General features: G+C 46.1%; 1 protein-coding gene across 9 annotated transcripts in view; it reads left to right on the top strand.

The window, feature by feature from the left end:
- The window catches only part of Rps6kc1 (ribosomal protein S6 kinase C1), a 149,408-nt gene that overhangs the window by 122,007 nt on the left and 12,474 nt on the right, over window positions 1-14,927 (top strand). Inside the window, exon 13 of one of the 9 annotated variants that reach the window (XM_076941609.1) lies at window positions 91-223. The exons of the other annotated variants lie outside the window; for them this stretch is intronic. Coding sequence (XP_076797724.1) covers window positions 91-191 — 101 coding nt within the window. The 3' untranslated portion in view covers window positions 192-223. The remainder of the gene's footprint in view (window positions 1-90; window positions 224-14,927) is intronic. 9 annotated transcript variants of the gene reach the window in all.

The raw sequence follows: 14,927 nt of genomic DNA, 5'->3' as shown, positions 1-14,927 counted from the left end.
GATGGGATAATTCTATTCCACACTAGCTCTCGGTTTCACATACTGAGTTTATCAGTTTCTAAGTTTACTGTTCCATGTTAACAATTCCAGGTTTAACAATTTTCCACGTTCACCAGTTTCCAAGTCCTGACTTCTTTTCTCCGGGAATGCCACTCCTCACGTTTGACCAGCAGGTGGCAGTACACCATTAATGGATTCTTCGATTTCTGCAGTCCCCTTCCAGGTTGTCCTTCACAGCGTTTGGGGAAAAAAAATCCAGCCAAACTGTAGTCTAAAGAGAGGCTTTGTTGTAATTGTTTGCATGAAAGAATTGCACCTTCCAGCTGCTTAGCTGCTCAGTGCATGAGCAACAGGGGTTGTTCCTCCAACCCTCTGGGCAGATCAACTTTAGCAACAAGGAGAAACCCAGAAAAGTAGGTCCCTCTTTCTTGTTAACAAGACCTCAAACCTAGAGAGGCAGAGCCTTCACATCGTAATCCTCAAGGGCCGGAGCCTCAAGCTGCAAAGCATCCCTTAGAACCGAAAGGCTCTGCCTGTGAGTAAGTAGTCTTCCTTCTTAGTGGGAGAGAGCAGTGGCAATGGGCCAGCATTTCAGTGGATGGTGACCACACAGCAGAAGGTAAATAGAGTCCCTGGCAGCAATCTCCCTCTCCCACATTCGCCCCATCCCCCAACTCTGACCTGAGCCCTGCTGAGACAGTCACTAAAGCCAAGGCTCTGCTGTCTGCTTAGAATGTAGTAAAGTCCAGAGGGGGCTGAGTAGAGCTTTGCCCTCTGTTTGTCCAGTGTGGCCTGACCCTGCCTCCCTCCCTCCCTCTCTTCCTCCCCCTCCCAGGATCCTTATCATCTGTTTGTTCACAAAACATCACCCACCTGCCTGTACTTTATACTCTCACTGTATTCTTTTATCTTGTGGATGATGTGCCTTGATATTTTGAGAAAAATTTCCAGTAACAGATTCGATTTACATGGACAGAAACTTGAGCAAATGCCAGACTAGCAGGGGGGCCATTATTCTGTTCTATAAATAAGTTTAGACTAGAAAACACTCGCAGAAACCTGGGAATCAACATGTTTTGGTCTAATTGAGGGGAAAAGCAAGATAGATAAATTTTGAAATGCAAATGCTCACCTTCTGTTGTCTAAGAATTGCTTCTGCCAACTTTGTGATCTTAGATTTAAAGCCACGGCCCTCCAGCCATGGCTGCGAAGGCATCTAGGGCTCACACGTTTCTGCAATAAAACTAAGAACTTGAAAAAAGAAAGTTGCCTTTTATGTTAAAGCAAAGAGATCTAGCAACACAAAGACAAAACCCATGGAACTCTGTCTGTCTGTGTCTGTGGAAGAGCTGGCCTTCAAATGGCCGCAGCTGCGGGTCCATGAAGCGGAGCTTGAGAATACGAATTTACAGAGCCGACTTAACCCTGCTCTCAAAGCCGGACCGTTCAGGTTCATTTTGTGTCTTTCAATTACCTCGCAAGGTTTTTTATTAAATAAATATCGCTCATGGTAAATGGCCTCCTTTCATACCACAGACACACAGAATGTCGAGGAGAAAGAGGAAAAGCAGGGCCGTGATGTGCCAGGTAGGCAGAGGGTGTGCAGCACTGAGTAGGCCCGCAGCACTGAGTAGGCCAACAGCACTGGGACCAGTGTTGGGTCAGAGGCCAGGGCGCTGCTGACTTTTCTCTAGAGCACTTGCTCGTTCCGTGGCAACTTGGATTTTATTTCTAATGCTATAGAAACCACAGCTTCACCAAGTTTTTGACCCAAGGATTTGAAATATTTCCTCACTTAGTAGCATAGAATAAATTTTGTTACAACATTTTTGGTATAATAGAAAAATAAAATACGATGTCAGGGGCTGTAGTTAGTGTTTTCATAGCAGTATCTTTTTCCATCAAAGGCAGCTAGGAATAGAACTTATACTCTTAACCATGTGAAATACAAAGACTGACTGAAAATTCAGTGTACAGGCTAGCTCAGATGAGCAGAATTGGTTACATCCTAGTTATCAAGCTGCTACCCTCGCTCACACGCCTGTCCTTCCTTAAATAAGAGCCTGTGTATTTTCCACTGTCACTTTCAACCCATCGTGAACCCTTCATTTTAAGTGCTTGAAATGAACATTGGTATTTCTTGCAGAATAGTTATCAGACTGGAGAATTTATAGGTGAATGTGTGCATGAATTAAAGAGGACCAACATATTTTTCTCTGCAGCCTCATCTCCACGCTCCCAGATGTCAAACGGCAGCTTTGCTTCCTCTGTTAGGCGATTTCACACTTGAAAACAGCTCACAGCTGACGGCGAAAAGTGAAACAAAATTCAGTCTGCGGAATTCAGGGTAGAGCAGGGCACTCAAGCGCTCTGTCCTGCACTCCACAGCCAGTCCCTCAGCCTGACTAGTTGCATATAGTCCATGTTTATGGACTTTTAGGAGAGTAGTTTCTCCTGCCCTTCTCCATAAACACTCTTCCCTCCTTCTTTCTTGGTGAGTGTGGTCCTCAGCAGTGTATGTCAGGATTTATATTAAAGTAGGATTCAACCCAGCGATGGAGTAATATGTGTCGACATCAGACACTTACTATTTAGAGATTTCAATGTCATTGAGAATTGCTAGGCCCTTATGGTTTGTCCCAGACATGGCATTAACACTTGCATTGATCTTGGACAAGTTATTTAATATTTTCAGGCCTCCTTTTTGTAAGTAGATTGTTTGAATAGAAATAAAATCACCGGGCTGGTGAGATGGCTAAGCAATTAAGAGCACTGACTGTTCTTCCAGAGGTGGTGAGTTCAAATCCCAGCAATCAGATGGTGGCTCACAACCATCTGTAATCAGATCTGATGCCCTCTTATGGGGTATCTGAAGACAGCTACAATGTGCTCACATATAATAAATAAATAAATAATTTAGGCCTGAGTGAGCAGGGCCAGAGTGAGAGGGAGAAGGGAAGGGAGAAAAAAAAAAAAAAAAAAAAAGAAAAGAGAAATGAAATCACCTATGTCAATCATACAACGTGATTCTTATACACAGATTATCTAAGTCCACCTAACAGTCCTGACATCGAGGTCAGGGACGAGTTTATTCAGAAGACTTTTAAAGTATAAGTTTTTATAAAACTATATAGTAGGAAATGAGGGATTTATTGGGGAAAAAAATTCATTTAGAGGAAGAAGCCAGACACTTTAGAATGCACCAAAAGATTCTCAACAGGAATACTAAGAATTACTTAAAGAAGCGAGGTTTATTTAAATATGAGCATTTAAGAGTTGTAGAGTGACTTCAGCAAACAGGAACAAAATAAATAAAGCCGTGTATTCAGAAGTTGTGAGGACACAATCAGGAAGCGGGGCTGAGGTCTTAGGGCAGGCTTTCCCTCCTGGAGAAAGTAATGGAAGGCGAGGCTAAATTGAGCTGATTTGAGAAGAGCTTCATTTGAGCTGTGGTAGAATTTGTCCTTGAGCAAAGTGACCAGTAGGTCCCGGGTACATACGTGGTTCTGTGTTTTTCTGGACTAATCAGCCATCGTCTTTCATCTTTTGCCTCCAGTTCTTCCTGTAAATGCAATCTATTTCTTTCAAGGAGAGTCAACTGTCCAGTTTCCAGAAAAGAGCAGGGGTTTCACACTGCACTCCACCCCATGCCAGAGCAAAAGGGCAGCAAGTCTTCGGAAGTCTTTCCTGTCAGGCAGGGACGCCTGTCTGGTGCCAAGGAGAGGGAAGAATGGATGTGGAAGGGCTTGAGGGTCTGTTGCCCTGGGGGCTATCCCAGACCCAGCTCTGAAGGACCCTGGAGCCTCACACGTACCCTAACTTGGCCTGACACCGAGCTAAGTTCCTAGTGTCTTGAGGTCACACTTCTTGTACTGGCCACAGAGTGAGAGCGAAGAACGAGATGGTGGACACCGAAGAGCTTAGCTCCTGCCATTCAGTATCTTAGAGCTGTACATGTCTGGGCCCTGCAAGAGAAGAAACTCGTCAGCTCCTAGAATTAGAAAATGTGTACGGGTGGCCCATAGTCAGGCTCACACGGGAGAGGTGAGGCACAGCATGGCTCTCTGTATTCTTCCATGCAGCCTGGCACTCAGTGGCGAGGGCAGCATCAGTAGCGGCTGTAACTGACAGGCTCAGCAGGTTTATTTGGCTCTGAGCTTTGGAGGTTCTAGTTGAGGCTCAGTTGGAGCTGTTGCTGTATAGCACACAGGAATGGGTAGGGTCATCCCCTCATGCCTGAGCCCTAAGGTCTTCCTCAGTATGTGTCCCCAATGACCTAAAGACCTCCCATGAGGCCCCAGCTCTTAAATGTTCCTTGGCTTCCTGTAGTGCTAAGCTGGGGCCGAGCCCTTCCGCACTCAGACCCTTGGGGACTTTATCATCCAGACTTTGGACCACGAAGAGGAGGTTAATTTAGCCTGGTGTTTTCACCAGCCCCCTTCCTTTCTGATCTTATGCATGCATTGTCTTCAGGGGAGAAAGCAGTAGCTGCAGAGTAATGCTTCCTGTCTCGATGCTGGAGTTGATTTGGGACAGTTAGGCAACTGACTGCAGTGCTGTACTGTCATCAAGAAGTCAGGTGGCTTTCTGTTCACCTCCGATTAGCAGAGAAGGCAGAAGGCTGAATCTTGGATTGTATGTGCATGTGTCTGTGCTTGTGTGTGTGCGCGCGCGTGGAGACCATAGTCTGGTGTGTTTCTCTATTGCTTTCCATGTTATCTTTGCGACAGTCTTTCAGTGAATGTGGAACTTGCCATCGGGCTAGATTGCCTGGCTAGGGAACCCATGGGTTTCTACCTGTTCTGTACCCTACTGCTCCACCATGCCTGACTTTTAGTGAGTTTGGAATTTTGAACTCAGGGTCTCATATATATGCAGCAAGTACTATACACCCTGAGCTTTCCTGCTGGCCTAGAATGCTGAATCTTAAGCATTAAGTTCTTAGGACTTTGAGGAGCTGCCTTCATTTAAACCATATCCCCATTTCCTATAAAATCTTGTCTGTTTCGTGCCACATTGAGGGCTTATTCCTTCTAAGCAATTCTTCACAAATATTTCCCTCATAGCTGTCTGGAAATGCTAAGGTTTTAAGAAGTCAATGGCATACCACATCCAGGGCTTACTCCTTCTATGTAATTCTTCATAAGTATTCCCTTCAGATAATGTCTGGAAGCACTAAGGTTTTTAAAACGTTAATGATAATAAGGCAGGTGGGGCTGCAGAAGCTCTGTTAAACAGCAGAACATGCTGCCTTGGCCTGCCTAGCCCGGCAGAGCAGCGGGGAGAATGCTGTGCCTGTCATCCTCAGTTTCTAGTTAGCCTTTTTCTCATCCATCAACTGTAATGGCTTTGGTCGGGAACACCATGACACCTGATGGCCGTTCAGAACGGAGTTGCTGTGGGATGATCAGTGCAGAATGGAGCATGCTGTTGGTTCTTTCCTGCTAGAGGTATGGGCTGTGGGAGGAAGCAAGACTGTAGGATTGGGAACCATCATCAGCCATCCAGAAGCCACATGGCACCTAACCGCTCCTTAGTTCATCTCCCAAGAAAACAGCATGGGGCGATGCCTAGAAACTCCTTGAACAAGTAATTCAGCCCCAGAGTGCTGAATCAAGTGACACCAAAGTGTTTTGGCTCAAGTTGTGCAGGCAATTCAGGAAAGTTTAGACCACAGTTGCCAGGTCACCCTAAGGAGAAATCCAGGCCAGGTAAGTGGGAGGGGCCTAACCTGAGCCAGCCCATTTGGGCAGTGGTCCTATCCTGTTTTCCATCCTATGGCAGCCTGGGCAGCTTAGCACACACTGAATTAGGAGAGCAAAGCAGGAAGCAGGGCTGTGACTTGTGCCCTGGAAGGACAGTGTGAGGCGCTACCATGGTTGTCCTCAGACAGCACACAAGCTGGTTAGAGCCACGTGGCTCTGGGGACATCTGAACATTTAGACTGTGCTTGTGTCCCACTTGACAAATGTGCCACATGCACAAGCAATGGAGCAATGACAGACATGGGCAACACAGAATGGACAGCTGGGCTGGCACTGTTCAAAGGGATGGGCTGAGAGGTGGGTGTTCCTGCTTGTCTGTCCGTCTGTCTGTGAATTAAGAGCTGCCTTGGAGATGCTGTGAACACTTAGGCAGGTAACAGTCACATGTTCAGAAGAGCTGCCTTTGCACCTGGGATCCCTATAAATAACTGTGAATTTTCAGACTTAAATTTCAGCTGCTAAACTTTGATAATTTTGTTTATAGATATTAGAGGAACCATCCAAACCTGTAATGAAACTCAGATTTGAAGACTGGGGAATAGGGGGAAGCTCAGAGACAGCCCTAGGTATAGTCGTTGACATTGCCAGTAAGTTTCAGGATGTTGCTGTGATTTGTAACATTTTGTCTTAGTTGTGGGGACTTCAAAACAAATGTTTTAAAGTAAACTGGACCTGGTAGAGCACACCTGCAGTGCCCACATCTGGAGGGCTAAGATGGGAGAGTCGTGAGTACATGGTCAGAAGGCTCTGTCTCAACCCTTAATTCTCAAAGAAAGTATTTTTCCTCTATCTAAAGTAATGCCCTGGGCTTAGCTAGATAGTGTGTCTGTTTATAATTCTGTTTTTGAAAACATTTTTTTTTTTTTTTTTAAATTTGGCAGCAGTGGTCCCAGGGGAACTCAGCAGGTGTCAGAATCTGTTAGCCAGGTACTGAATCAGGCGCTGGGTTCCTCATGATGAGCAGAGACAGGAGCCCTGGACTCCTCTCTTGGCCCAGCTTTCTTTCTGCCTGGCATTTTCCAACCTTTGCACTTTTCAGAGACCCATGCCACATGCAGCAAATGTCACCCAGGGGCAGCTACTGTGAGAGGTGTCACTCCACTCCCTAGCTGAAGCCACTGTCAACTTGCTAACAGTGCTGCAGTTGGCAACTGAGTGACTCCCACCTCCACTGTCTCTAATCTGAGCTCCACTCGCCACCCTGAGAACATCAGATGTCACTTAAACTTCATAGTCTACAAGACATAAAAGTCCAGAGGACTTGAGATAGATCGTGGCTTTTAAAACAAATATTCTAGGATCTTTGTAGGTACTTTGAGTGTTTTGAATGAACAGTGTTACAAGATGCAATTGGATTATGTATTCAACACACATTTATTAAGTGCCTCCTGTGTCCCAGAAACTATACTTGGGAGCCAGAAATAAAGACATAATTGGTATAATATTGACAGTTACTTTTGAAGTTATATCAAAGGAGACTACCCCAACAGAGGACATATACAACTGGCTAACTAGGATGTTAATAGACCGTCATAGGCAGCTAGTTGTATTTATAGAGTGGAATTGCACTGAGCTAACAAAAGACATGCTTGACTGTCCCTCTTCCCACAGTTGAGTCCATAGAATGCTGGACACAAAATGCTTTCCTGTGTGTTTCCTTCTCTCTGGTCTTTAGCCATCAGCTGTAGTGGACGACTAATGCTTAGCCCCCGCATAGAAAATCTTTACACACAGCAAGAGCTGGAGAGAAATTGACTAGGATTTTGTAATTCTAGTCCCTTTCAATTAGCAGCAGATGCTGCAGGGAGAGCTTGTGTGTGTGTGTGGGAGCGTGGGACTAACGCTTCCCAGCGCTAGCTAAGGGACACGTGGAGCGGGAGAAAGATGTTCTTTCCCCTGGCTCACGTGTATCACTAATGACAGATGGCTTTATTAAAGCACCTTTCTTTACTATGTGTGTGCATTACTGAGGTTTGGTTTCTTGTAAAAACTTTACAAAATCTTGACTATTTTAAATTTTACTAAATACTTAAAAATTTTACAAGAATTTAGACATGCCAAGCTCCCCCAAACACACACACACACACACACACACACACACACACACACACACAGTTACAAGTGTGTACATGGTGCTTGATTTTAAGTTAATGAAATTTTGCCTTTGTTTTTATATAGTTTCTCTTTGACCCTAAAAGGTGACATGTTTTTGTTTGCTTTTCCAAGAGAGAGTTTGGTATTTCTAAGAGCTCGTTACTCAGGGCTGCAGATACGAGTTTGGTTGCTTCTGCTCCCCCTGTACCGACAGGACCAGGGTTTGGGTTCCCAGCACCCACATAAAAGGCTGGATGCAGTGGTATCTCTTTCGTCCCAGTACTGGGTTAGGGTAGACAGAGGGATCCCTGGAGAACACTGGCCACCCAGTCTAGCCAAACTGGTTCAGTGATGATCGTCTCAGAAAATAAGTGGAGAGCATATGAGGAAGACCCCCGATGTGCAACCTGTAACCACCACTAACATGCACACGCATGCACACACGTACACAAGGTCAGACGACACTTAGCGTAAGCAACACTGATATAAACACACATATGCACACACAAGATCAGACAGTGTAGCTATCACCAACATGCATGTGTACAGGTCAGGCACTTAGACAGTGTGATCAGCATTGACAGGCACATGGGCAAGGTCAGAAACTTAGTGTAGCCAGTGCTGATATATACATATGCATGCACACACACAAAGTCAGGCACTTAGGTTTTGACTTTTACAATTTGCAAAACAGGATCCTGTAGCATAAATCATCTGTATTTCTCCCTCTTTTTACAAAGAGTCCTTCTGCTATCATTTTAGTGTAGTGTGTGAGTCTGTGGCTGTAAAACTGGTCCGTGTCTGACACATGCTTGTTATCTTACTGATGAGCCATTACTTGAGTGTGTGGATGTTGATTTAATGGGGTATTATTTAAAAACTTTATTTACTATAATTTCTGCTTTTTCACTGAGTTTTATTTTTACCCAAAAAAGAAGTGTCCAAGACTTATGTAGTTTACGAATTTAGCTGTGGAGAATAACATAGCCTATCCAGAAATCTATAGGTTTTATAGGTTTTATATCACATATAGATATGTGCCCCTTCTGGCTGCCCTTGGATGTTGTGATGTTGTGTGTGTGTTTGCTTTTTGAGAGTCTTACACTGTAGCCTAAGATGACCTGGAACTCACTATGTAGCCTAGACTCCTTTCCAACTCACGAATCCTCCTGCTTCCAAGTAACTCCCAAGGGCTGGAATTACAGTTGTGAGCTACCGTGCCTTTATCTAGGAGGAATACTTAAAAAAAATTATCCTAAATTAAAGCAGAATTTTTCTACATGTAAAATTCTCCTTAAAAAATTTCAAATTTATTGATTTCCTGCAGTCTTAGAGAAAGCCAGTGAGAGCAGCATGCTATTAGGAGAGGTTGTGAATTGTCCCTAGAAGGCATTTAATGTCTTTTAAAGGAAAGATAAATTCTGAATTTGGGATGTTGGAGACTACTGCACTTAAAATACACAGTTGATTCATCTTCATGAGGCTTTGTAGGAAGGTGGCTTTCACTCAAAATCTCGGTGAGTTTAACCTGCATTTTCTGGTTTTCTCAATTTTCAAGTGTGGCTTCCAGAAGAGTTTTAGCTCTGTCTTTGGTTTTATTTTTCACTTGAGCCTTGGACACACCCTTCGCTGATGCTGCATGCTCTGGGGCTGCACACCTGCTCTTGAGGATGTGAAGGAGGCACTGACCCTGCGTGCTGGAATTATGCTCTTGCCTCCAGTGGCTGTCAGATTCCCTGAAGCCTGTGAGTGTGCTTGGCTTGGGGTCTTGCTACTTGCCACACAGTTAGAGACTGCTTCTTTCATTTTCAGAGGTGGGGGCAGATAGGGGAAGGATCTCCTTTTGTAAACAGGTGCTCCTTGAACTCAGGATTTTTCTGCTTAGCCTCCGAGTGCCGGGATCATAGGCTACCACCACAGGCTCAGAAGTGAGTCCATGCTTCCCCTTTTTCCTTCCAACTCTGGAGCTGGCTCGCTGTGTTACACTTTTGGCTGTAAGGAGGAGACTCAGAAGACTGGCAGTCGTAGGCTAAGCAACTCTCCTTCTATGTTTTAGGAAGCCTTGGATGGTCAGCATTGATAAGACCACATTGTTTTTCTGAAACCCCCGTGGCTTGTTGAAGTTCTGTGAGACAGTCAACCCTAGTCAGACAAAGGTGCCACCGCAGTCTTTGCTGTTGTATCCAAGAAACATGACGGTTGAATCTTTAGTGGGAATTAAGATTCTGTTCTGAAGTTAGGAACTGGAGTGGATTGTATAATGTAATTTTGTCAAGTTTAGTTAGCTGTTGGCGTGTGCTGTGTGGCCTCATAGTCTTTGGGTGAGCTGGAATATAATTCAGGCATCTTCTATGTCTTCACACTGTGAGAAGCCAGTGATGAACCTTCCTTGTCTTCACACTGTGAGAAGCCGGTGATGAACCTTCCTTGTCTTCACACTGTGAGAAGCCGGTGATGAACCTTCCTTGTCTTCACACTGTGAGAAGACGGTGGTGCACCTTCCTTGTCTTCACACTGTGAGAAGATGGTGGTACACCTTCCTTGTCTTCATACTGTGAGAAGCCGGTGATGCACCTTTCTTGTCTTCACACTGTGAGAAGACGGTGGTGCACCTTCCTTGTCTTCACACTGTGAGAAGCCGGTGATGCACCTTCCTTGTCTTCACACTGTGAGAAGACGGTGGTGCACCTTCCTTGTCTTCACACTGTGAGAAGATGGTGGTGCACCTTCCTTGTCTTCACACTGTGAGAAGATGGTGGTGCACCTTCCTTGTCTTCACACTGTGAGAAGCCGGTGATGAACCTTCCTTGTCTTCACACTGTGAGAAGCCGGTGATGCACCTTCCTTGCACAGGCCAAGAGTGAGTGCTGAGGGGAGGAAGGGAGGGTGGAAGGGTGGCACGGTGGCTGGTTGTGGCAGTGGACAGAGATGGAGATGCAGTACACCTGTTCACCTCAGTGTTCTCCACTCCTTGGCGCCTACCTTAGTGGGGGAGAAGCCGTGAGAACAGCTCATGAACGCTTTTGAAAGCACTTTTGGTGATAAAATTAAAGCCACTGGAGGCAGACGAAGGGGAAGGAATGGCTGACCCCATGCAGAGCAGCACAGCCAGAGCCCAGATAAAACCTCTCATTCTTGGATGTCGCTGTCTCATCATGTTTTTGTGAGAAGGACCTAAGAAATGGTTTTCTGAGGGAAGTGTGTTTTCTCTGGTCACTTTGCTCAGTGCCTGTGAAACCCCTGTATTGTGGAAACAAGGACACTGCCCAGCCCAGAGGTTGCCAATACAGTGGTGGTGCTGGGGCAAACAGGAAGTTAACACGTGCGGTGCACCAGAAGACGAATTTGAAATCGGTAGATTGTCCTTTTACACACTTCAAAGAGTTTTCAAAATGGAGTTAGTTTTAAAAGGATTCCCAGCTTCCCTGCCTCACAGTGTGCGTGAAACAGCCCCACCACCATGTGTGGCATTTCCTTACATTCTCGACATTAAAGATTTAATTTTGTCTCAGTGTGGGGGAGAGTGCACAGTGTGTACACAGTGTGTAGGTTTGTATCCAGTGCTGCTTTATTCGTGGGCTTCTGGCTGACCTGTCTGTGTCCCCCATCTCACTATGGGGGTGCCGGGTTATGATGTCAGTCACCACATCCGGCTTCCGCGTAAGTACCACACGTGAGCAACAGGCACTTTTGCCCACTGAGCCACCTCCCTGGCCACATGCCGGACTTGCAGTGACCGGATCAGCTGTCTTGTAGCTGCTTGTGGAAGTCAGCACCCTTGCTCTGTGCTGGAGTTATAATATTTTTGAGATTTTGCAAGTAAAGCAGTTTCAGAGCAATAGGTTTGACAGCCACAAAAACCTCAGTTACTTTATAGCCGTGTAATTTCATCTTATATAGTAAAAGTTTTATATAATTTATTAAAAGAAAGAATTGTTTTTCAGGGCCTTTAAGAAGGCAGCCAACATCATGCATTCTGACAACTAAGAGGAGAGACACCTGATTGAAAGCGTGTGAGGCAGCTCAGTGATTACGTAGTTCCCTAGTGCTCCAGCTGCCCGGCTGTGACACAGTTAACTCAGCTGTAGAGTAGGCTTACCTGGGAGAGCCAGGCACAGCAGCTGTGACGTCAGTGACACAGCAGTGAGGCTGTGGGCATCATCCATAACCCTTCAGGTCAGAAGCCACCTGCACAACACAGAACAGTGGCTTGATTGATGGCGCTGATCTTGTCAGCAGGCTGACCACTTGGTGCAGTGCTGATTTGATGGTATTACTGCAGGTGGGTGGGCCTCCTGGCAGAGGAAGTGGGTGGCTGAAGGCATGTGCTGGCAAGGTGTTCCCTGTCCCCAGCCCGCTGGTCTCCATGAAGTGAGAGCTTTGCTTTGTCAGATACTTTGTAAGGCCCAGGTGGCTTTAGAGTATGGAGCTAGTTGTGTCTGAGGGAGAACCAGGGGAGAGGAAGAGGAGGGGAGTGAAGGAGGACAGGAGCAGCAGCAGCAGCAGCAGCGGTGGCAGCTCCAGGCACAGTGCAAGTGTCACCAGAGCGTCCGTGCCTGTGGTGTGTCCCAAGGAGCTAGTGCACACAGAAGTGAGAAAGGAAGTTGCCTTTATTCCCAAGGGGCCATCACCCCACCCTGCCTGCTGTCCACAGCTGAAGCTGTATTAATAATTATCTACCTGTCAAACACCTGGGTGATGTGACCAGGGATTTCAAAGCACTAAAGCAGAGGAATCTCAGTCTCGGAGAAAGAGCTGGCCACTCCGCAGCACGGTGAAGGACCTGTCCTCTGGGTCTGTCTCATAAAGTACCTGGGAATTTCCACCCAGGGACTTCTGACTGCTGAGGTGGTATGTGTCTCCGGTGATGAGTGAAGTAGGATTCTGGGTCTCTGAAGTCTTCTATCTGGCGGGTGCATGCCAATTTTACCTTATGTCTCAAAGTGAGTCCTTCTTTCCCACCCCTCCAGATTCTTCCAGTCTCAGAAGATTTATCCTGTGTCTGGCACCCTTACTCCACGCACCTCCCACATCGCCTCTGGGAGCAGATTCCCAGTGGTAATGGTGGGCGGCAGGCGGAACGTGAGCTCTCGATGAGCTAGGCTGCATTAGAAGTGTTGGTGTAAACTGTGTGCATCAATGGGACAGGCCTACCTCAGCAAGCCTTTGCTGGGCTTTAGAAGGAACCCTGTGGGGGACAGCATGTTTCTAGTCTGGAGCTCCTTAGACAAGTTGTGAGGTCCTTCCTAAAAGGTACCCTCTAAGGTGGGTATTCTCTGAGCTGGCTTGTTCTGCATCCCCTGCTACTCACACACAGAGAGAGATGGTGTCTCTCTTCATACTTAGTCCATGCAGATAAGTTCTCTGTCAGATGTTAGGAAGTGTGGAATGACTGACATATGACACATGTTCCATACATAAGGTACCTAGTTATCCTGTCCACAATGTGGGCTGCTGTGTGGCTGCTGTCCCCATCGCCGTGGCTCTCAGCTAGTACAACAGTGTCTACACATCACAGGCACACTCTAAATGGGTGACTGACCTGTTATTTTTGGTCTTGAGTTCTGAACAGGTAAAATCTTAACTAAGTAACATAAGGCTGGCTGGCTACTCTATACATAAAGAAGTGGAATAGAGGAAAAAAGTGTATTCACTAAGGGTGCTGATGGGGAAACTTGTCTTGGATTTTCACTATTTAACAGTATGTGGCAGTCTGTACGTTTGGGCTAATACGGAACCTCATTTGTGCTGCTTCTGTGCTCATGCCGGTGATGGGGTGGGCTGAGGCCCTGCACGGAGGTCTGGGTGCGTGCGCGTGGCTGACTCAGCAGGACATTAAATGTTATTGAACGGCCAATGAGATGCTGTGTGGGGATTTTGACCTGTCCTGTAGATTGGAAGGACATGTGCCAAGGGCTGTACTTGACGGCAAGCCTGTGACCATTTCTTCATTGTTTTTCTGAGGCTTCTGGGAACACACATTCTGGCTATTATTTCTTTCTTTCTTTCTTTCTTTCTTTCTTTCTTTCTTTATTTCTTTCTTTCTCTCTCTCTCTCTCTCTCTCTCTCTCTCTCTCTCTCTCTTTCTTTCTTTCTTTCTTTCTTCCTTACCCCATTCCCCCCACCCCCAGCCCAGGAACCCCTTACCCCGTCCCCCCTCCTCCTGCTTCCATGAGGATGTCCCCTCACCTACTCCCCCACTCCCACCTCCCCACCCTCGAATTCCCCCCCCACTGGGTGTCCAGCCTTCATGGGACCAAGATTCTCCTTTTCCATCTATACTGACAAGGCCATCCTCCCCTACATATACAGCTGGAGTCATGGGTCCCTCCCCATGTGCTCCCAGGCAGGTGGTTTAGACCCTGAGAATTCTGGTTGGTTGGTATTATTGCTCTCCTCATGGGGCCGAAAACCTTTTCGGCTCCTTCAGTCTTCTCCCTCACTCCTCCATTGGGAACCCCTTGATCAGTTCAATGGTTAGCTGTGAGCATCTGCCTCTGAATATGTCAGACTCTGGCAGACCTCTAAGGAGACAGCTATGTCAGGCTCCTGTCAGCATGCACTTCCTGACATCCACATCAGTGTCTGTCTTTGGTGACTGCACATGGGATGGATACCCAGGTGGAATGGTCTCTAGACGACTCCTCCTTCAGTTTCTGTCCCACACTTTGTCTCTATACTTGCTCCCTTGAGTATTTTGTTACTCGTTGTAAGAAGGACTGAAGCACCCACACTTGGTCTTCCTTCTTCATGAGCTTCATGTGGTCTGTTAGTTGAATCTTGGCTATTTCAAGCTTCTGGGCTAATATCTACTTATTAGTGAGTGAATACCATGTGTGTTCTTTTGTGTTGGGTTACCTCACTCCAGATGATATTTTCTAGTTCCATCCATTTATCTAAGATTTTCTCAAATTCATTGTTTTTAATAGCTGAGTAATATTCCATTGTGTAAATGTACCACATTTTTTTGTATCCATTCCTCTGTTGAAGGACATCTGGGTTCTTTCAAGCTTCTGGCTATTATAAATAAGGCTGCTATGAACATAGTGGAGCATGTATCCTTGTTAT

The sequence above is a fragment of the Arvicanthis niloticus genome, chromosome 10 (genome assembly GCF_011762505.2).
Source record: "Arvicanthis niloticus isolate mArvNil1 chromosome 10, mArvNil1.pat.X, whole genome shotgun sequence".
Classification (NCBI taxonomy): domain Eukaryota; kingdom Metazoa; phylum Chordata; class Mammalia; order Rodentia; family Muridae; genus Arvicanthis; species Arvicanthis niloticus.
Note: the sequence above shows the minus strand (reverse complement) of the source record. Positions and strands in the feature narration are given on the sequence as shown.